We start from the raw sequence: 23,919 nt of genomic DNA on the forward strand, positions 1-23,919 counted from the left end.
AAGCAGAGATTAAGCAAATAGTTTTTAAAATGGCAAGTTGTTTTGAAATAAATAAAAGAATGTCATCAGCAAATAAAATCAATTTATATTCAACTGAATTGTGAATTACTCTGTAGATCTTGCTATGTTGTCTAATAGAACAAGCCAGGGGTTCTAAGCAAATCTTAAAATAAATAAAAAACCAAGGGTGACAAAGGAAGTTTTCTAAAGCAAGCGAAATTGCCAGAGCATTACACATTTCACACTGTTTCCAGAAAAAGTTTGCTTAAAATACCAGGACCAAGCGCGTAAGTTCCAAGGTCCCTGAAAATGCGGAAGCCTATCCATTTGCAATCAAATCTACAGAGGGCTAAGCATATAGATCCGTATAGTTAAAGCTATGGTTTTCCCAGTAGTAATGTATGGAAGTGAGAGCTGGACCATAAAGAAGACTGATCACCGAAGAATTGATGCTTTTGAATTATGGTGCTGGAGGAGACTCTTGAGAGTCCCATGAACTGCAAAAAGATCAAACTTATCCATCCTTAAAGAAATCAGTCCTGAGTGCTCACTGGAAGGGCAGATCCTGAAATAGGCTCCAGTACTTTGGCCACCTCATGAGAAGGGAAGACTCCCTGGAAAAGACCCTGATGTTGGGAAAGATGGAGGGCACAAGGAGAAGGGGACGACAGAGGATGAGATGGTTGGACAGTGTTCTCGAAGAGACTGGCATGAGTTTGGCCAAACTGTGGGAGGCAGTGGAGGATAGACGTGCCTGGCGTGCTCTGGTCCATGGGGTCACGAAGAGTCGGACACGACTGAACGACTGAACAACAACAAAAGCATATGTACCAGTGGAAAGAAGAAACATGAAGACTTTGATGAACCTCCCCACAGCAACCTCCCTCCTCTTCGCTGTTTCATTTTGTTCCTGTTTTTCTGTTAGCTTGCCTCTGCCACTAAAGCACACTAGCTATCTGGGCATTTTGGGAAGGATGCCAGAAAAACATTCCTTTGCTCCCTTCTTGAAGACTCAATCTGATAAGCTTCTTGATTTACTGCCAGCTAGAGAACTTTTTGCTGTTAAACGCTCAGAAGAAGTGCCCTGAAAACTTTTAGTGTAGAGAGGACCTTTCTTTGTGTGACGCTGACACATTCAGGAAGTCATATTTTCACTTTTATTTCCTATTCTTATTTTTCCTTTTTTGTGGTATTTTGCTTACTATTTTTATTAATTGTTGCACTTTCCTATTTTTTCTAATTTTAGGGTTTTTCTATTTTTCTTTATTTTTCTGTTTGTTTGCTTTTTATTCTTTTAAGGTTCTTTTTATATTTCTACTTTCCTTTAGTATTTTTTATATCATATAATCATGCCCCCCCCTTTTGTTGTTGTGGAAATAAATTATATATGTAATAGTATTGAATTTACACAATAGGCTAAACGTCAATAGAAGACTTACCGGTATAACTATGAATAGTGTTTTTTTCTGGGGGGGACGCAGGAGCACGCACACCCCTAAACATTTTGTGAATCTAAGTTTGGCCTCATTGAGGGGCAGTATTTCAATACGAGTAGGAAAATGAGAGTAACCCTAAACAACTTCTTTTTTTATAGAAAAAACACTGTCTATAAGTGATATCATTAAATCTCTCCTTTTTTGCCAAATCATTTTTATTAGTTTTACAAAATTAGCCACGAATTAGAACAAATTTAATACAATTTCTCCAAAAAATGGTTTCCTGCACTCCATTCTTGATGTGTCCAAACTTTCCTTTTGATGATGCTTAATTTTCTTAATTGTTTCTAATTGACATTGCATTCCTTACAGTTAACCTTATATTACAATAGTTTTTTGTTGCTTTAGATTTTATTTATCCTTAACCATCAGTCGTCTTTATGCTCAACTCCTGCCACCAAAGTAGCAGGTTGCATAAAGATGCTGGGTCTTGAACTCTCCATCACAGAGACAACAGCCAGCAATAATCCACTCTGTCCCACTGGTATGTCACAGATCTTCCCCAGCTGAAAAGAAAATGGCAAAGAGTGGGCTGTTTTCAAGTGAAGCACACAGATGATTAAATACTCCTTTTCAGCTCGCAAAAGCTCTGTGTTGCCTTTTTTCCACACCCCAGAATTTCCTTTGATCTTTACATCTAAGATTTATTCCATTTAAATCACATTCCAAGTCCTCTCAGTCTTCTTCCTTTTCCCTCTTGTTTTATATAAAATGGAGAGTAGGGCATTGGCTCCATATTTCCAACGTAGTCCATTCAAAAATCAGAGTTTTCCCCCTACCCCTACCCATCCCTACTTCATTTCAAATCACACACAGTCTCCATTGTTCCAGTTACAGGTAGGTAGCCGTGTTGGTCTGCCGTAGTCAAAACAAAATAAAAAAATAAAAAAATTCCTTCCAGTAGCACCTTAGAGACCAACTAAGTTTGTTATTGGTATGAACTTTAGTGTGCATGCCCACTTGGTATCTGAAGAAGTGTGCATGCACACGAAAGCTCACACCAAGAACAAACTTAGTTGGCCTCTAAGGTGCTACTGGAAGGAATTTTTAATTTTTTAATTTTTTAATTTTGTTTAGTCTCCATTGTTGTTATTTGTAATCTCATGTTACTCCCACTTCTTCCATCCTCACTCATCTCTCTCTCTCTCTCTCTCCCTCTCTCTCTCTCTCTAACTTGCAGTCTGGAGAGAGTTGCCAAATCATAAATGTAGAGAAGAAACTTAGAATAAACAAACCATGAGCTTTCCTTTCCCCAACCGACTTTCCCACAGAATGAAATCTTATCTCAGTTCAAACCTTACATGCAGCTGAATGTCCCGCAGTTTGTAATCGCATCTCCTCCAGCACGTGCCTTTACTTTAATTGCCAAATAAAATCCAATTAGTAGGATAACCTCTGCTTCCAGAAACAGAATCGGGGGGGGGGGGCAGTGCCCATGCCTGCTCTCACATTCCACAGGGAAGCAAGTGCCAGAGCACATGCAGGTGAAACCCCATTCCTACCATGCCCTGAGAAGAATGCAGAGAATGGTTTAGCCCTCTTTATCTGTGTCTCCCTGCAATGTCGAGGAAGTCGTCCATTCCTGGCACAGACCAGAAATGGAAGCCCAAAGATAGTTAGTCATAATGTGAAATGGCTGTATATTTAAAGTCATATTTAATTGAAATGGCTGTATATTTAAAGTCATTCAGAGCAAATATTGATTTTCTCCAGGAGATTCAGCTAATGGATTTAGATAAAACAAGTATCAGAATGAGATAAGTATATGTGACAAATAACTCAATAAATACTTAAAAAATAACACCTGTTTTTCAGGGGGGGTGCTAGTGGAGTGACTTTCTTGGTGCATAAAGGATTTTCAATGGATGTACAACAGACCTAGTTACAGGTAGGTAGTCATGTTGGTCTGCTGTACTTGAAACAAAATAAAAAAAATAAAAAAAATTCCTTCCAGTAGCACCTTAGAGACCATTTGTTTGTTTGTTTGTTTGTTTGTTTGTTTGTTTTGATTTAATTTTTATTAATTCATTTTGTTTAACAAACGAAGAAAAAAAGGTAACAAAGTATTACAACTGCTATTATATAATATTACTAAATAAAATTTAACATCCCACATAGTCATATCTGTGTCTTATTGTTTATATCTTAAGAGAAAACTAAAAGGGGGAAAAATTAGAAAAAGGAAAAAAAATTCAGCCAGGCATATAATTAGATAGTCCATACATCCACTTACTTATTCATACCTATATATACCTAGACTCTCTTACCTACGTATACATAACAAACTTAACTTGACAAAACTTTAATTTCACAAATCAGACTTCCTGTCAAATCCCCATGCGTCTACCTCTCTTATATTTTCCAGTACATTCCGCCATATTATATATCCATCTTTCCCCAACTCTTTGCCCTTCCTTTAGCACTCAAAAGCTGGCATGGAAGTAAAGTTGTTATTATACTTTTGGGCATATTTCTTGTATATATCCCATTTTTCAGCACCTTAGAGACCAATTAAGTTTGTTATTGGTATGAGCTTTTGTGTGCATGCACACTTCTTCAGACAATCACTGATGATAACGGGTGCTATTCAATTTTATGTGCTAAAATAGCAGGAAATGTAAAGGCTATGGTCAATATTTATGGACCTAATATGGGTTCTCCTGATATGTTCGATGAATGTTTTAGAAATTTGAATGAGTGCCTCCTTCCCTTCAAATAAAAAAAAAATGTTACAGCAACCCTGAAAATCACACTTTTGAGTCTCATATCAGCTGTTGCTGGACCTGTATTAGTTTTGAGTTTTCCACACACACCACAAACTTTAGGGGCAAGGCAGAGAAATTGTTAGTCCTCATTTTAAAGTAGGAAAGTGTAAGTAATTTTCTGTTTTCTTTTGTTTTTTTATCTTGGGCATATTATACTGTCTACAATTACAAATATCTAATTCCTCCTTTTTATACTCTGTCCTTTACCACAGTGCTAATGAGGACATAATGGGATGTGGGTTGTGCTGTGGTCTAAACCACTGAGCCTAGGGCTTGCCGATCGGAAGGTTGGCGGTTCGAATCCCCACGACGGGGTGAGCTCCCGTTGCTCAGTCCCAGCTCCTGCCAACCTAGCAGTTCCAAAGCACGTCAAAGTGCAAGCAGATAAATAGGCACCACACTGGCAGGAAGGTAAAAGACATTTCCATGCTCTGCTCTGGTTTCACCAGAAGCGGCTTAGTCATGCTGGCCACATGACCCGGAAAATCTGTCTGTGGACAAATGTCGGCTCCTTTGGCCAGTAAAGCGAGATGAGCGCTGCAACCCCAGAGTCGTTTGTGATTGGACTTAACTGTCAGGGGGTCCCTTTACCTTTACATTTTTAATGAGGACATATTACTTTCTGACCTCCTTTTTGGGAGTTCTCCAGTGCTCCCTACTGTGGGATGTAAACAGAGAGCAGTCAAACCCAACACTGCTAGAGTGGACATGAAGGTAACTCAGTCCTCCAGGCTTAACTTCCTGTTTACCTGGACTGAGTTACAGGAACCAGAAGTAGGTGTGGTCTTGCCTGGGAACAAGATCCCAGGTTCATTCACCATTTTGTCTCCATCTGTTCAAGAAGCAACAAGGATGTTCTCCTTGGCTCCCAGCCAGGAGAACAAAGGAAGCTACTTTTCCCGATGGAAGTAGCAACCACATGTAAATACTTTTTACTAAGCAAGCCTGCCATTCTGAGAAACGCTGTGTAACTCAGGAAGTAATATGAGTAAACTCTTTTTATTCATCTAAGATATATTGTGTCGTGTGCAGTCTTTTAAGAGGGATAAAGGGGAAATATATACCAGGAACATAGTGTATCTGAAGAAGTGTGCATGCACACGAAAGCTCATACCAGGAACAAACTCAGTTGGTCTCTAAGGTGCTACTAGAAAGAATTTTCGATTGTAGGAACATATATATTATAGAGGCTTTAGCAAGCCTGTGCAAGCGCGTCTGCTGTGTGTGTTTTAAAAGGGAATGAAACTCTGCTAAGTTTGGAGCTTGTTAATTCAAGCTGGGATGAGATATATAAAGTAATATATCATTATCCACACTCCTAAGCATTCCCACACCTACTGGTAACTTTGTACCACTTTACAGTATTGACTACTTAATAATAATAATAATAATTTATTATTTATACCCCGCCCATCTGGCCGGGTCTCCCCAGCCACTCTGGGCGGCCTCCAACAAATATCAAAATACAATACAGAGTCACAAATTAAAAACTTCCCTAAACAGGGCTGCCTTTAGGTGTTTTCTGAATGTCAGGTAGTTGTTTATTCCCTTGACTTCTGACGGGAGGGCGTTCCACAGGGCGGGCGCCACTACCGAGAAGGCCCTCTGCCTGGTTCCCTGTAGCTTTGCTTCTCGCAGTGAGGGAACCGCCAGAAGGCCCTCGGCGCTGGATCTCAGTGTCCGGGCTGAATGATGGGGGTGGAGACGCTCCTTCAGGTATACAGGACCGAGGCCGTTTAGGGCTTTAAAGGTCAACACCAACACTTTGAATTGTGCTCGGAAACGTACTGGGAGCCAATGCAGATCTCTCAGGACCGGTGTTATGTGGTCCCGGCGGCCACTCCCAGTCACCAGTCTAGCTGCCGCATTCTGGATTAATTGCAGTTTCCGGGTCACCTTCAAAGGTAGCCCCACGTAGAGCGCATTGCAGTAGTCCAAGCGGGAGATAACCAGAGCATGCACCACTCTGACAAGACAGTCTGCGGGCACGTAGGGTCTCAGCCTGCGTACCAGATGGAGCTGGTAGACAGCCGCCCTGGACACAGAATTAACCTGCGCTTCCATGGACAGCTGTGAGTCCAAAATGACTCCCAGGCTGCGCACCTGGTCCTTCAGGGGCACAGTTACCCCATTCAGGACCAGGGAGTCCCCCACACCCGCCCGCCTCCTGTCCCCCAAAAACAGTACTTCTGTCTTGTCAGGATTCAACCTCAATCTGTTAGCCGCCATCCATCCTCCAACAGCCTCCAGGCACTCACACAGGACCTTCACCGCCTTCACTGGTTCTGATTTAAAAGAGAGGTAGAGCTGGGTGTCATCTGCTTTATTTTATCATTTACTTTTTAATTAAATTCACAAACTACTACTACTACTTCTTTGGTGACCACTCATAGCTGAGTAAGTTTGTCTTCCATGAACATGGTCTTAACAGTGAGTCCGTAAGTGACTGTGGAGGCCTATTCTGGATCCACACATCCTTTGACAGTGGGGACATAGGTTTCCAGGTGGGAGTTGATCACAGTGAGGGTTTGCCAAACATACCTTCCTCTTAAGCTCAACTATACCGTGGTCCACAAACTAGAGGTGTGTGGGTGCTATATCTGAGGCTGCTTTCTATTAATATCATCCATGCTCAATTTTTATTCATCACAGAAACCTGGCAGCGGCTATCTGTTCATATCTGAGAAGCAACTGCTGTAGTGAACTCCCTGGAAATAGCACTTGGATTCTGTAGACTATGAAAGAGAACCTGCTCCATTCTTTCAGTGCATCTTCAACTGCTGGCTTCCAAATTCCATTCAAGGGACTTCTTAGCATCTCTAAAGCCAAGTGCCTCTTGAGCTAGCAATTCTGACATGGGTTGACCCTACTGGTAGAAGTTCCAAGTTTTGAAAGCAACCTGGTGTGCAGTGGAAGTTTATGCATGTCTACTCAAAGGTAAGCTATACTAAGTTCAATAGGACTTGCATAGAATTTTAGCCAAACAGCACTATCCAAAACAAGTTTGAGCCCTGCTAGCCATCTCTCCCTCGGCTGCAAAGAGAAGCCATGTATCTGCCTTGTAACAGTTAAGGGAGGGAAGAGCCCAGTGGAGCTGGTTTTTACAAAATCAATTTTTTTAAATTTAAAAATTCTTTTTAAAACATTCAGCTAAAAGCACTATCCTATGAATGTCTACCTGGAATGGGGCTTATCGTAGCCCCTGGTAAGCGTGTATAGGATTTCAGCCTAAGTTCTACACATTAATTTCTAAGCACATCATTTGAACTTATCAGACAGGTTCTTTTTCAGAAAGTAGAAGTCTGAAAAAAACAGAAAGGACAGCTTGTAAAAAAAAATTATCATCGGTCATAATCATTTTTCTGCATAGGTTACTTCAAGATTATATGGACTGATTGATTTATTCCACTTTCTCATCAGTGAGGCCACTTGCTGCTATTGGTAGGTACAGATCTGTTGAATTCTGAGTAAATGAGCTCCTAAGAGAGAGGGACGTATGTATAATAGAATTATTTCATTTCACCTCTTGGAGTTTCTGCTGGCGTTGTGTAAAATGTTTTGCTGTTAAGAATGGGTTTCTGTTGATTTCAGATGAGGTTAGTTAACTGAAATGACATAAGTAATGGTCAAAGGCCTGGAAACAATGCCTTATGAGGAATGGCTTAGGGAGCTGGGTATGTTTAGGCTGGAGAAGCGAAGGTTAAGGGGTGATATGATAGCCATGTTCAAATATATAAAAGGATGTCATATAGAGGAGGGTGAAAGGTTGTTTTCTGCTGCTCCAGAGAAGCGGACACGGAGCAATGGATTCAAACTACAAGAAAGAAGATTCCACCTAAACATTAGGAAGAACTTCCTGACAGTGAGAGCTGTTCGGCACTGGAATTTGCTACCAAGGAGTGTGGTGGAGTCTCCTTCTTTGGAGGTCTTTAAGCGGAGGCTTGACAGCCATCTGTCAGGAATGCTTTGATGGTGTTTCCTGCTTGGCAGGGGGTTGGACTGGATGGCCCTTGGGGTCTCTTCCAACTCTATGATTCTATGATTCTAAGTCATAAGAAAATTTGACAGCTTGAACCTGAAAATCAGAACTGCAGCTAAACTTGGTTTTTCATGTGGAAAATGTTAAATATTATTCAAGAATGGAAGTTATAAAGTACACCTTGGACAAAATGCAACAAGGTTGTATTTTAAACTATCAAACAAATAGATCACAAAACTATGTGAGTGAGGCCAATTGCCTGATCCTATGCATACTTAAACTAAGTCCTACTGAATTCAATATTCTGAATGAAAAGTCCCAGGACTAGATTGTAAACATACTTGCTTGAACACAAGGCTCAATGGAAGCCCGGCCCAGAATACTTTTCCTTAGCACCAGAATATAGCAAATGGCACCTATGTGTGAATAATTAAATGAGTGCTTTTGAACACGCATTCATTTATTTTTAATTAGCAGGATTTACATACCAGTTAATAACCAAAGATCTGTAAGTAGTTAACATAAAAAGATACAGGATAGTCAATAAAAATGCCAGGTAAAATCAAGTGTTAACAGCAAGTTAGTTGACCTAAAATTCATCAAAATATAAATAAAATCACTTTGAAACAAATTTTCATAACACATAATAAAATAAAATTATATGTTGATATCCCATGTCTGGGTGGGCTTGCCTAAAGAAACAAGGTTGTCAGTTCGAATCCATGTGAGGGGGTGAGCTCCCCTTGCTCTGTCCCAGCTCCTGCCAACCTAGCAGTTCAAAAGCATACCAGTGCAAGTAGATAAACAGGTACCGCTGCAGCGGGAAGGTAAATGGTGTTTCCATGCGCTCTGACACTTGTCACAGTCCTCTGCGTGCCAGAAGCGGTTTATTCATGCTGGTTACATGACCCCGAAAGCTGTCTGCAGACAAACTCTGCCTCCCTCAGCCTGAAGGCAGTGCTGAGCCCCACACCCCATAATTGAATTTGACTGGATTTAACCATCTGGGGTTCTTTACATTTACCTTGAACTATTAATGGGCCTGTTGTCTTTGTCCATTGAGATTTTACTTTCTTGGGCTCCATGATCACTGCAGATGGTGACAGCAGTCACGAAATTAAAAGACGCCTGCTTCTTGGGAGGAAAGCAATGACAAACCTAGACAGCATCTTAAAAAGCAGAGACATCACCTTGCCGACAAAGGTCCGTATAGTTAAAGCTATGGTTTTCCCAGTAATAATGTATGGAAGTGAGAGCTGGACCATAAAGAAGACATATCGCCAAAGAATTGATGCTTTTGAATTATGGTGCTGGAGGAGACTCTTGAGAGTCCCATGGACTTCAAAAAGATCAAACTTATCCATCCTTAAAGAAATCAGCCCTGAGTGCTCCCTGGAAGGACAGATCCTGAAGTTGAGGCTCCAGTACTTTGGCCACCTCATGAGAAGAGAAGACTCCCTGGAAAAGACCCTGATGTTGGGAAAGATGGAGGGCACAAGGAGAAGGGGACGACAGAGGATGAGATGGTTGGACAGTGTCCTCGAAGCGACTGGCATGTGTTTGGCCAAACTGCGGGAGGCAGTGGAGGATAGGGGTGCCTGGCGTGCTCAGGTCCATGGGGTCACGAAGAGTGGGACGCGACTGAACGACTGAACAACAACAACAACAACAACATTAATGGGCAGGGAGTTCCAGAGAGCTGGTGCTGCTGCCCCAATGAAGTATCGATTCCTTACAAGTGCAGAAGGAAGATTCTTAAATGTCCCAGTTTTGCAGACTGAAACAGTGACGTGGGCATCTATGGGGTTAGGCGATCCTTCAAGCATACTGGCCTCAAATAGTTGGGGCCTTATAATAACATCTTTAATAATAACATCTTTAACTGCACTCCACTAACAAATTAGCAGCCAGTGCAGACATGTAACATGCTGACAGGACATCTCTCCTGTCAGCAGTCATTCTGTAGCATTCTGCACTAACTGCAGTTTGTAGATCAAGCAAAAGGGAAGCCCCACATACTGCATTGCAGTAATCCAGTCTTAACATTACCAGTGCCTAGACTACTCTAGTCAAACTCTCCAAGAGCAGCTGCTGCTATTGTGCCCGCTGAAGCTAATGAAAGATGCTTCTAGTCACTGAGGCCACCTGGGCCTCCAAGGACAAATCTGGATTCAGAAGCACCCCCAGACTCCTTCCAGAGGAGGCAATTGTCCAGGGCAGGCAATTGTCTGATTTCTCAGACATGGAAATGACTCATCTGAAGTGTTTCTGACTTGCCACGATTCCCTCATCCAGCCCAGCACTGCATCTAGCCTCTTCTGATTCAGATGTTATGGAGAAATGGAGCTGAGTGACCTCAACATACTAATGACTCCTTGCCCCAGATCTCCGAATGGCCATTCCCAATGCCTTCCTATAGATATGAAATAGCATTGGGGATAGACAGTGCCCTGTGGCAGCACATATTCCACATTTCTGGGATTACATAGAAGTGAGGGCTTTCAGAGTAGAAGCTTATTTTTTTATTTTTTTAAAAAAAGATGGGTTTGATCCCCAACATCTCTCATTTTAGAAGATATGGCTTCCTTGGATGTAAGATGCATTGAAACCAGTGAGACACCGTTCTAAGGTAGGAGGTTTAACCATTTCAACCAGTATTGTCTATTTCTCTAAGGCAGAGGTTTTCAACCTTTTTGAGTCCATGGGTCCCTTATCCAACTACATTCTTCCTGCGGCACTCTTTTGGGGCTCAGGAGCCCAGTTATGGCACCCCTTCCCTGCAGAGCTGGCAACCTGCCCACCCTTTTTTTTAACACCCTCCCTGGTGGAGTATACCTTCAGCATCCTCTCCTCTCCCCTCTCCATGGGAGTCCTTTGGGCAGCTGCTGCTGCCATCCCTGGTCTCTGAGCTGCCCCCCACTCCCCAAAGAGAGGTGCCTCCCAGAGGCACCATTCACAATAAACAGCTGTGCAAGCCTTTGGGAGGCATCAGAGGAGGGAGGGAGGGAGGGAGGGAGGGAGGGAGGGAGGGAGGGAGGGAAAGACAGACAATGCCAGTTTTGCCCTGACCATCATTCAAGGCATCCCAGGGTATCAAGGAACACTGGCTGAAACCACTGCTCTAAGGTTTAGATTGTGTACCAGCGGGTGGTGCTGTTGGTTAAACCACAGAGCCTAGGGCTTGCTGATCAGAAGGTTGGCGGTTTGAGTCCCCGCAATGGGTTGAGCTCCCGTTGCTCAGTCCCAGCTCCTGCCCACCTAGCAGTTCAAAAGCACGTCAAAGTGCAAGTAGATAAATAGGTACTGCTCCAGCAGGAAGGTAAACGGCATTTCCGTGCGCTGCTCTGCTTCGCCAGAAGCAGCTTTGTCATGCTGGCCACATGACCCGGAAGCTGTATGCCAGCTCCCTCGGCCAGTAACGCGAGATGAGCGCCGCAACCCCAGAGTCGGACACGACTGGACCAAATGGTCAGGGGTCCCTTTACCTTTACCTTTAAGGGTTAGATTGTGGCTGCAAAATATATACAATCTGTGAGATTATAATAATGATGGTGATGGTGATGTATTTATAAGAATCACTGAAAACATCTGGGAAATGTTACTAAATAGGATTCAGTTGTAAAGGACTTGTCAAGTGTCGGTTCTGAATGTAATAAAATGAAAAGAAGAGAGAAATTCAAGGAGTACACAAAATTACAGCAGGGAGGCACCAAGTCAGGCATCCCCAACCTGCAGCCCTCCAGGTGTTTTGGCCTACAACTCCCATGATCCCTAGCAAACAGGACCAGTGGTCAGGGATGATGGGAATTGTAGTCCAAAACATCTGGAGGGCCGAAACATCTGGGGATGCCTGCACTAAGTTTTAAAATTATGGTGCTAACGTTTTGTGTGACTACCAGCAGAGGGCGCCGGAATAAATCGTTGAAAAAAGCCAAGAAGACAGCCTAATAATTCCAACACCTGCCATCCCTAGTTATATAGATACACTTTGGTTTTAGCAGCGCACGCATGCACACACAAAGTGTGTGTGAGAGAGACCGAGACTGAGTGATTCAACGCAACTGAATGGGTATGCAACATCTCAACGAGACCTTGCAAGAACAAAGTGTTCTACTGGAAACAATATATTATTTATTTTATTTTATTTTATTTGTTTATTTTTATTTTTATTTTTATTTTTATTTTTATTTTTATTTTTATTTTTATTTTTTTAAGCTGATGGAGCAGACGACAGTGAGGACGATGTCTGTAGTTCCACCGGCCCCATGAGTAGTACGGCTGTGTGTGGACCTGCCATCAGCTTTGAGTAAAGCCTTCTTTCGTAACATCAGGCTAGTAACACTTAATCAACATATAAATGAAAAACAAGCCTAAATCTCTGTATAATATTTGCAAAAGAAACATGTACGACTCCATAGTTGTTCACTTTATTTTCACTTTGGAATTTCTTTGAAGCGATACGTGGGACAACTCTTTATAGCTTACTGCTTATTCATCGCAAAGGTCCTCATTCTTTTTTTAATAAATTGAAAGACTAATTTTAATTATACTTGTATCATCACTAAAGGGAAGAGCAGTTTCGCCGCGGCGACCGCAAAATATCAGTGTCCTACAGAGGGCGCTGTTACTCTGCTGAACGATCGTTTTGAGCCTCTTGCAAGACTCCCATTAATAAGGGCTTTAGGTCTCTATAAGCCGTCGGAAGGCAGCTTCCCTCGACTGCAGTTCTTCCAAAATGCTGAGTGTTCCTGCTTGGGCAAGTCAGTTAAAAGTTACGTGCACGCGATCCTAAAGCAAAGCTCTCTTGTGCTCCAGCCCTAAACACCATTCCTTAGGCAGAAGTCTGCAATGCGGCTGGACTCGCTTGCCAAGGCACGGGCTTGACGCGGGAAACTAGTCTTAGGCCTCAAATTACTTGCTCAAATATTTTTTCCGTGATATCAGATCTGCGCAATTTGAGAATCCGTCTTGCATATAAAAGCGCGGCTCTTTCAAAAGGAAAGGAAGCCTGCTCGTTTGCAAAATGTTCAGATCCCTCCACTCGCCAATTAAAGCCTCAATTTCCAAAGTCTCTATAGCTGTAAAGAGAAAAAATGATGGTGATGTTTTACCAGCAATTGCTTTTCTTCTTGCTCTTCTTTACCAATAATAATAATAATAATAATAATAATAATAATAATAATAATAATAGTAAGACTTTACAGCTTTTAGCTTATTCAGTTCAGCGCTACAAGAACATCGCCAAGTTCGCTTGGTGAGTTGTGCATGAAGAGGAAGACTGTTCGTCGGGTTTGATGCGTAACGCTTGTGGTGAGGCTTTATTTTGACATAGCTAAGCGCGCCAGAAGCTGATAATGTTTAGGTTCTTTCCTGCCGCTCAAGAGAACGTGGAAAGCCCTTAAGCTGTAGGCAGAGAAGTGAGTGAGTTTGTGCCGTGGATAGGCTTCCTTATATATGGCGAAGCCAACTCCACCCCACATTTCCACCCCACATCAGAGCCTAAAGTGGCTGAGCGCAAGAGCGCAGCCGAGAGAGGGCGAGGAATGGGGCGTCCAGTGGAGTGGAAGCCAGCGGCCAAGCTCCTCCGAGTCCCATCCCAAGCCCGCGGAACTCGCTTCCAAGTCAGAAAGGCCGGCATGCAATCTTCGGCCCACTTGACTCGGGAGGAGGAGACTCCACTGGGCACACAGTGGAAGGGACCTCCGTCGGATTGAGTTGAGGCTCCGTTTGTGTGAAAAGTGTCTCCCTTGTCAGATTAAGGCGGAAAGGGTGGGTGGGTGGGTGGGTGGGTGGAGTGCGCGCGCACCCACACCAATGAATATGCACAGCACAGCTCCCAAGAATGCATCCCGTTCTGTTTTGATTTCCCTTCCCTCATGCTCATTCTGCATTCGCTGCTCTGCCTATGTAGGAAGGCTCCTTCCTAATGCTCCAAGATGCGGTTGCCCTTTCTTCCTCCTCCTTCTCCTCCTCCTCCTCCTCCTCCTCGTATGCCTCTCCCCCTTGTCCTCCTCCACACACACCCCGCCACCATCACCGCTCAGCAACGCATATAAGACAACCTTTGCTGCGAATTCCTCTTACCAGCCATTGTAACTTGCAAGCAAACGCCAACTTGCCAGACTCCTCTCCTAAGACCAGCCTGCTTTCTGCGCCTTCCCAGGAGGAAGACCCCCGTCTCTCCAGCTCCTGCTGGAAACGGGGGTTAGCGAGGAATGGGGAAGAGGAAAAGTTGGTTGTTCCCCTTTATTTGGTGGCCAAGGAAGCCCAGGGGCAGTTCTCACCTCCCGCCCTGCCTCAGGTCCAAACGATCGATTTATTTTTCGATATTGCAAAGAAACCCTAGGAATATATATACATACATATTCTCCTACAAGGTCACAAGGAGATGTAGGCAAACGTGCGTTGGAGGGACGGGGGTGCGCTTTTAAAGAGAGCCTGAGATTCTAAGGCAAAGGCCTCCACAGCAGAGGCTTTTTCTAATATCTTTCCAAAGGGGAGAAAAATCGGTCTTGCCTGTTTGATCAAACTTGCTTTGAAATCCTGATTGCAAAATAATATTGAGCAGGGGAGAGCGAAGTCGTAGCTCAAACGGACAGACCGGCGCAAAAAAAAAAGAGAACCAAAATTATTCACAGCCAGGGTATTTTAAAGTGTTTGTTGTCTGTTAAATACATCCAACTCGAGATGTTCCTAAATCTTTGGATTCCTTCGGTTTTAGATCCGTGGGGGGAGGGGGGCTCGTCTAAAATTGCCGAAATTAAAGTCGTATGTTCCAAATGTACATGATCAGGTTTAATATTCTCTAACGTCCTGGTCGCCCTACCTCTGCGTTTATCAATGAATCGGTAGAGGATCTGTAAATCTCTACACGTCCCTCTTCGGGGGTGGGGTCCCTTCATCTCTTATTACAAATAATTAATACTCCTAAAAGGGTAGGTTGGTTGGTGAATTTCCCCCACTTTGATTGAGCCTAGTCTTAAGGAACCTTTTAATGCACAAATCTGCGTATATCTGCATATAGCAGCATATATTTCTACTAGTGTGTCTATTTTAATAATAGTAGACATGTAAACAAATCAATACCTATAGCTATCTATCTATTTTGCCATGCATGCTCGTCATGATCAAAAAGTCCACATTAACATCGACTCACTTTCTTATATGCATATGCGGATGTGTGGCTGTATATTTATATATTTATACGTATCATGGGTGCGTGCGACTGTGTGTGCCAATATAGAGTTGTGTGTGTGTCGGGGGTGTGTAATTATATGCATAATATATGTGTGTTCAATATGTCTATGTGTTCTATATAAACTGTGTAGATGGGGATGGTTTTCCTATCCGGCTGAGGTTTACTTCTCCAGCCTATTGTTTCAGACAACAGATATAAGTTGCGATGGGAGAGGAACGTCGGGTTTGGTGTCTGTCCCCCATTTCCAATTATAGATGGATCATTACAGACAGAGAAGTACTGAGAATCCAGACATCTGCTCTTCACATGAATGCACTCACCTCCTAGAGAACAGCCCGCCATCATGCTCTGGAAACTGGTCGAAAATGTCAAGTATGAAGATATCTACGAGGTAAGTATAGGGATAAGAAGCATGTTTTTGGTGAAAAGAAGGAAGCTTAGATTTAGAGAAGTGGGGAAGTGCCCGCTTATTTATTTCTGAGAGAGATTCTGATGCAGGCGGGCACCCAGACACAGACACGCGAGCCGCGTTCAGAGGCGAAAGGACTTGGAGAGGCTTGTTTTACGCGGTGTTTGTTGTCAAAGGGGGGTGCCTTTTTTTCCAAAAGAAGAAGCCGAAAAAGAAGCCGAAGAAGAAACAGACGAGATTTAGACATCAAAGCACGGAATGATCTGGGGGATGACAGAAAGCAACTTAAACGCTGCCGTTTGTTTAGATCTGGAAGTCGGTGTAATTCGATTAGATGCAGCCTAATGCCGAATGTGGGGGTTCATTACATAATATAATAGGATAGGCTTTCATTTTTTTCCCCTTTAGTTTTCATCCCATCTTTTCAGTTCCTCAGTGGGGAGACCACCTAAACTGGCCCCTTCTGTAGGACTCTGCACAAGCCCAGATGCAGAAAGGCTCTGGAGAAGAGCAGCGGTGGTGCTGGCGGAAGGTTTTCGCTCTGCTTTGGTTTTGTTTTGTTTTTTCCTCGAGAGAATGGTACACGGAAAAAAAATCTTTCTTTCTTTCTTTCTCTCTCTCTCTCTCTCTCTCTCCCTCTCCCTCCCTCTTGCGTCTAGAAACATCGGGGGTCCCCTCAGCTTCTCTTAAAATTGATGCTTGGTTCTCTTTTCTAGTCATTGCTTTCCATGGGAGGTGGACTGCCCTCTTTCCGAAATATCCGCGGTCCCTCCTAGCTGACTTCCAGAGCAGGTTAAGGGAGAATTTAGTGGCGCGCTGGTCTCTCTCTCTTTTTTTCCCCTGCCAGTAGAAGGAGACGCGGGAGAGAACACCGTCTTTCCCTTTCCTCCTTGGAAGTTTTGGCTGCAAGCGGGGGTTGTGGTGCAGCTTGTCCCCCCTTTCCCGACCCGGGCAGGGTTACTGGAGTGTGGGCCAGGAGGGCAGGCGAGCAGAGCCGCCGGCCGGTCTGCGGAGTTTCCAACTCGATTAAGGAACCCAAGAGCCGCGTTTTGCCGGCGATGAGTTAATATTTAAAAGTGCAGCCGTCTGCGGAGGAGAAGGGTGGAGGGGAGACGCCAGGGCAGGCGAGGCAGGGGGCTCCTGCCGGATAGGGCGCCGGGGGGATCCCGGTGGGTAGCCTTCGTCCTACGACGAGCAAAATCTCTGGGGCTCTGTAAAGCTCCGGGTAATTATCAACTGAGCGCCGGCAAAATCCAGCCCGGTGTGGGGATTTGCAGCGCCCTCCTCCTCGGTTCCCATTTCTCCCTTCCAGCTCACAGAGCTCGGTCCTCTCCTGCGCGCCCTACTCTCCCCTTCTCCCCAAACGCATTTCCAGTGATTCCCTTCAGGGCGAGCTCAGGGCGCGCTGTGGGGACCGAGACCTGCCTCGGAATCTGGTCCCTCTCGAATGAGAAGGTGGCAGGGTCTCCTCTGTGAAATGGTAACGCAGAGCCTGAGCTGTGGCCCGCAAAGAGGGTCCTCAGCTTCTTACTGCGCTTTGACCGCTGGACTCCGGGCAGAAATTCACGCCTTGGGAAAATCATGGCTAGGAATCGAAATCCCAGAATTTCTCTCCGAATCCTGCGGGAAATATGCGATAGACCCGCTCCCAAGGCAGCTATATAGATCTGCGTGGATTTATACATACATTTGAAAATATATATAAAATTTTCTCTCTTAAAATAAAAATAAAAAGCCTAAAAGGTGAAGGAACACACGCTCACCCAGTAGATCGGATCGCTTTTGATATATATGTAAACATATATATTTAAAAAGCGACTTTTCCCCCTCAAAGAGACGCCGCTGCGGAGGAGACAGGGAGCTCGGCGCAGCGCGGCCAAGTGAGAGTGGATTTAGGCAGGAACGTTAAGTTGAACTTTAACTGAAATGGCAGTCAGGCCAGTCGAACGGGTTCTGGGAACATCAAAAAGGTTCTTAATCGCCTCTGGCTTCGCCTAAGAACTATAAATCTGGTATCCTTGCAAATTCATTGCGTAGATTTTACATCTAGGTGGAAATAGGGCGCTTTTTTGGCACAGCCAGAGGAAAGCTGTCTATACGTTTGAGGTGTGTGTGTGTGTGTGTGTGTGTGTGTCACACACACGAATAATCACAGGCTAAATAGAAGCCAAGTGCTCTGCACCCTCTCTGTATAGCTTTTCAAAACGAGGGCAGTCTGTAATAACTGGTAGTTTTTTAAGTGCTTTAATTACTTCTGTAAACAAACAAATCTCACTGGCTGACTTGGGGAAAAAAAACACGGCAGGATTAGAGAAGCCCTTTTATTATTTGCTTTAAAAATTACAACAAAAGCACCGAGGGCAATCGATTTTCTTTCGTATTTGGAATGTATAATTAAATGTAAAAGAAGGAAATATGATTTCCCCCCTCCCCTCTTTAGCCCCTGGCGTGGCTCCAGTTCACTTCCTAGCTCCAAATCAGCAGTGCCTCGTTTACACGTCTTCCTCTGCTCGAGTTAATTGAAGTTCTGCCTCTTCCTCGCTCAACTTTTTTTTTTTTTTTGTCCCTTCCCTCTCCCCCAACTCTGCCTCCGCCAGCCCCCTCGTCTGATTACATCTAGTAATTCTCCACTGAATGAACGTCATTTACAATACTAGGGGAGCTCTCGAGCTGCCTGCGAAGCCTTCACGCTCCATTTGGTCCTGCATTCTCCCTTTAAAGTAGTCGTGTAATATTAATAGTCATGAATATCAATTATTATGAGGCGTTGTAGGGAAGGAAAAGGAGAAAGGGGCGCCGGAGCAGTCTGAACCTCGCCTTGGGTTGAAGAGGATTGCATTTGGAAGCTCAAAGGGCCGGGAGGGGGGGGACAAGAGAGCGGAGCCTTTTAAATACACACGCACACGCACACACACACACACACACACACACACACACACACAGAGCTTTTGGGGCACTGACTTTTTTTTCCTTCTTCGAATTTTTGTTTTGATGGATAGACTCGGAAATACCTCCAGCGGCTCTCCTGGGTGCTCCGCGTTCCCTTGCAGATCTCCTTGATACTTCCCCTCCCGTTGATACTGTTATTCTATCGCTATTTTATTTTTAGCTGTTTCCAGACTTTTTTTCCCCCTCCAGATGTTAGTCCACACCTATTCCGCCATGGTGAGTTGGCTGCGTTGTGATTTAAAATTGCCCTGTTCTCTCTCTCCCTCTCCCTCTCTCTCTCTCTCAGTCCCTCTCTCCCTCTCTCTTTCTTTCTTCCTTTCTTCCTTTCTCTCTTTGAACGCCTTTGGCTTGGTAATTTAGCACAATAATTGGAGGAAGCTCGCAGCTGCTTCTTCAGTTTTGCATTGTGTTCTCGGTCTGAGCTAGGGGGTTGAGGAGGGGGGCAGAGTGTGGGGAAACTTTTTATTAAAAAAAGATTGCTGTCGGGGATTTGAACGACTTTTTCTGGAATAGATTTTGTGCGTGCGTGTGTGTGCAAAATCACAGCTTCACTTCGAATATAGAATCCACGGTTCAGAAGAATATTGATTTCCATTGTGACTCTTTTTTAAAAAAAACCACGTAAAGAGTGTTTTTATTTTTGTTTTATTACAAAAACTTTTATTCATTATAACGCCAAAAAACATTTTTGTTAATTTTCTTTTTACAGGCGTGAATCAAATAATAGAAAAATATTAATGAATTATATTCTGAAGGCCCCGCTTCACTGGCTTAATCCTAACTTTTTCCCCTCCGATTTTGAGATCGATTTTAATAGAAGAAATGTTGTTTCATATTATTTTCCATACAATCTTCCAGAACGAACCTAGAATCGCATCTTTCCAGTTCTGCCACTGGCAAACGAGCGGGTGGATTATTTATTTGTTTTAATCAAAAGCTCTTCCTAAAGCGATACAGTGTTGAATAAATGTATATTTGTTCGTGCTCTTGCGAGATTATTCGTGGGGAAGAACCATGGAATAGGTGGAGAAATTCACCCCAGTCCTTCGTGGTAGAGTTAAAGGGTTTTTAATTTCTCCACTCTCTTTTAAAACCAGGCTTTTTATTTCATTTATTTTTGCCATTGTCGCTTGCAGTCGAGAAGTTCATGGGAAGTTTTGGAACTTAAGGAAAGGAGACAGGAGTTATTCTTCCGTTTTCCTAATTTGTTGATTTTTCATTCTGCTTTTAATTATACACAAACCAAGCTTTAAGAAACGCCGGGCAGTCTCTTCGCCGCTGAAAACGAGCGGTGCCGAGGGGTGATTAATCTGAATAGGAGCCGTTTTGATAGGAACCTTTTAAACTGTATTTTTTTGAGAATAATAAATTGGGTGTTAAAATCCCTTTCCCAATCTCTCTCTCTCCTCTCTCTCTTTTCTCTTTCCTCTCCCCTCCCTCCGGCTGCCCACCTTCCAGGACCGCCATGATGGCGTGCCCAGTCACAGCTCTCGGCTGTCCCAGCTGGGCTCGGTCTCGCAGGGACCCTACTCAAGCGCCCCTCCGCTGTCTCACACCCCGTCCTCGGACTTCCAGCCGCCCTACTTCCCGCCGCCCTACCAGCCACTACCCTATCACCAGAGCCAGGACCCTTACTCCCATGTCAATGACCCCTACTCCCTGAACCCTCTGCACCAGCCCCAGCAGCACCCTTGGGGGCAGAGGCAGAGGCAAGAGGTGGGCTCGGAGACCGGCTCGCTGCTGCCCCAGCCGCGGGCTTCGCTGCCTCAGCTCTCGGGACTGGACCCCAGGCGGGACTACCACTCGGTCAGGCGGCCAGACGTCCTGCTCCACTCGGCTCACCACGGCCTGGACTCCGGCATGGGCGACGCGCTTTCTCTCCACGGCATCGGGCACTCGGGGATGGAGGACGTCCAGGTAATGCACTCGGGAAGGAGCACCCAGCTCCCACGCACACATGCGGGGGTCGCGGGAAGGCGGGGGGGGGGGAGAGAGGCGCGCGTGGATGCCTTCCAGCTCTGGAGGTTTTGCTGTGCTATATAGAACCTTTCCCAGGATCATTGCGAATGTGCTCGACCTCTACTCAAGGTCTGTTTTGGAATAGTGCGCCACCACCCCCAACCCCAGGTGGTTTGCATGTTTAACAATCTCTGGGGCTTTTGTTTTCTGGAAGACGGAACACACCCAGAGTTTATTCCACTCCTTTCTCTCTCTGGTAATGCGTTCCCTGCTCCTTCAAAGGACTTGAAACAAACTCTCTCTTGCAACTCCCCTCAGTGTTGCTTGGAAGTCAATGAGTTGTGACCAGGCAGACTTCTCTGGGATGGAAGTCCCACCGAAATCAATGGACTTTATTTCCCTATAGATAGCAAGTTGGGCAGCTGGGGGAGCCCCCAGAACTTCGATGGGAGTCATGTGAGTTCACAAGATCCGCACCCCGCCCTCCTCTTTGCTAGAGTTGAAGAAAATTTCAGAGACATGTGCTAGGCAGAAAGTTGGAAATAAATCCGCCCACACATTGCGCTGCTCTAGATTTTATTTTATTTTATTAAAGTAAACCCAGTGACTTCGCTTACTAAACGTGTATTTCAGAGAACTGGATGACGCGCTAAATTTCTTTTCTCCTACAGTTCGACAGTCAAACGACCACGGGCTATTTTTTTGTTAAGACAAAAGCCTCGCACAGTGTATTGAAAAGAGGTGACAGTGGCCTATAGGATTAGTTATGGGGGGGGGGCTACATTCTCTTCCGGCGGGTGGGCGTTCTTTTCTGCAGATGTCATCGTTTCTACTAGTGCATTTATTTTATTTTGCACTGGAGACAGACCCTCTGAACGCAGTTATCTCTGTCGTGAACCTACGTGATTTCTGAATTTATTCTAATCAACGATTTTCCATTATAGTAACTAACGACAGTACAGAAATTGCTCCAGAACGAAGTAATTGTTGGTATATAGATTGAACGAAATCCGTTGGGTGTTTCGTTAGGAACTCCCCAATTGCACGGAAGCATGATGGAGCAGAGAGGGTTAAAACGCATCTGATCATTTTGGGCGGTTTGCGTTTATTGCCAGCCTTTATGAACTAAGGCAGAGGGGGCGTCAGATTCCGCGCGTATCAAGCGTTTATGTGCGTGACGCAAACGATCCGGAGGAGGAGAGGGACTTGGCAGGCCCGATCCTGCGTTTTTCACTTAAGCGACTCTCCCTCCAAATACGGTCACTGAGGGGGCAGAATGTATGAGTTTGTGTCCGGTGACCAATGGAGAACGAATTATTAGAGGATCTGGGCTGAATGGAGAAATTTCATGGCGTGATCCGTATTCAGATTTGAAAATGGGGTGATGATGGGGGCCAAACATTTATTTGAAAATGGCTCCTCTGAATTCGAATGCAAAGGAATGGGAGCTCGGGGCAAATTGCTCAGCTATGTGAAAACAAAGGAAAAATGCAGAGCATCAGTCACAGGAAAGGTTATGGCCCAGGTTTTATCTGAAGAAAATGTGTTAGGTGTGAGGGTTGTTTTCCCCCAAAACAAATCTAGGCTAGGCTAGGAGCCAGCTCCCTTGAAACCGCCTAAGATGCAACAGCTATTCTGAGTTATGGATCTTGTGAGTAATGTGCAGTTTTTGGGAGACAGAAGAAGGCAAGTGGCGGCAGAAGCAAGCGACCCTGATGGGGAGGAACTTTGTGTTTTTTGAAATGCATTTGCTTCTAAGGGAGAGAGAAGGAGGAATTGTCCTGTCTCCTTCCATTATAACTTACTCTTACTTGGGATGGCGTATACACCATCGAATTCATTCTAAACTTTGTAAGAATGATCCAGTTTACCTTGTACACAAATCCAGAAGTTTACAAAACAAAAAATTACACGCATCGCTTTTATTCAGTTTCTCGAATAACAAGAAAAGGGTTATGCAGGGGGAAACGGTGTCTGCCTCCCCGCCTCCCAATTTCTTAAGCTGTCTGGACAGAAATGTGGTTGATTGTAACAGGGGGGGGGGGAATAAGGCAAGTAGAGACAGAAAGAAATCAGGGAGAATATATATAATTATAGAAATACAAACCGAAGCCACGTGTAAATCCATTGTTCATGGACAGAATGAAGCGTTTCTTGTAACTGGAGAGTTTTCTGTTGCAGTGCTGTAAACACGTTGCTGTCCTTGGGAGCGATAATTTCTGCACTTGGTCACGTGCGGCCCGATTCTGTGGGTGTTTGCTGTGAAGCAAGTAAATGGCCCTCAAGAGAGGAGCCACGCAAAGGGTAGAAGAGCATGTGGGCGGGCAATTGATGCAGTCCGCAACTTTTACATGAACACCTCTCTAGTAAAGGGAGGGAGCGTGCCACCTCCGTCATAACGAATGACTAACTATATGGGAAGATTTCCAGACTGTCCTTAAAAGTTCAGCCTGCTCATATATTCTGGGAAGTTCTGCTGAAATCAGTAGGGCTTGACTTCCAAGGGGAAGTGTTTAGGATCTAGGGACCAGTGAATGAAGGCAGGGTTGCCAGGTTAGCTGGTAACCTTTGTCCACTGCAAATATTTATTTAGGAAGATGGGGAATCTATCAAATTGCGTGGGCGTTCTTCCAAATCCTGGCACGGTTAGGCAGTTTTAAGTCCCTTTGACTTTCAGTGAGAAGGGTGAGCGTACATCTTTGCATCAATCCCACTGGGATCAGCAGAAGTTCTGCTTAATTGTAGCTGGATCGTAGGTGTATATATTGTTAAAGGGCGTGCAAGAGTGCTCAATAAATCCATTTCCTCTTAAGCAATCCTATTAGATGTGAATGTTATGGAATAAGTGAAGAATGTTCTGCAACCGTATATTCTTAATGGCATGTTTGGAAAGGTTGCACATCTTAGCATGCGAGTCTACATGAAATTGATATCCGGTTTACTTGAATTAATGGAATCTACTAGAGCTAGATAGATATGTCTACGAAATTTTGATTCTTCGTTTCCTTGGTGATGCATTTCCTTGATAAATAGCACCACTGAGAAACTATTTCCTCAGGAACACTTTATGAATAATTAGCAGTCATTATCTATTATTAGAGGCAGGATACTTTCATTTGGTACGTTCTTTGTACATGTGCAATTAATGTGTACCGCAATGTAAG

General features: G+C 44.3%; 1 protein-coding gene and 1 long non-coding RNA gene across 3 annotated transcripts in view; one reads left to right on the forward strand and one right to left on the reverse strand.

Annotated features, from left to right (window-relative positions):
- Window positions 1-1,893: 1,893 nt before the first annotated feature.
- LOC117043208 lies at window positions 1,894-19,047 on the reverse strand. Of its 2 annotated transcripts, none has more exons than XR_004426161.1 (3): window positions 18,859-19,047; window positions 15,759-15,822; window positions 1,894-2,002 (listed from the first exon to the last, which is right to left on the reverse strand). It is a non-coding gene; the product is annotated as an uncharacterized LOC117043208 (long non-coding RNA). The 2 variants fall into 2 exon arrangements; XR_004426160.1 differs by lacking the exon at window positions 1,894-2,002 and adding an exon at window positions 13,238-13,318.
- Window positions 15,402-23,919, forward strand: part of TFAP2B (transcription factor AP-2 beta) — a 66,530-nt gene continuing 58,012 nt past the window's right edge. The window contains 2 exon segments of the mRNA XM_033142671.1: window positions 15,402-15,829; window positions 20,255-20,713. Coding sequence (XP_032998562.1) covers window positions 15,749-15,829; window positions 20,255-20,713 — 540 coding nt within the window. The 5' untranslated portion in view covers window positions 15,402-15,748.

This window comes from Lacerta agilis, chromosome 3 (assembly GCF_009819535.1).
Source record: "Lacerta agilis isolate rLacAgi1 chromosome 3, rLacAgi1.pri, whole genome shotgun sequence".
NCBI lineage: Eukaryota > Metazoa > Chordata > Lepidosauria > Squamata > Lacertidae > Lacerta > Lacerta agilis.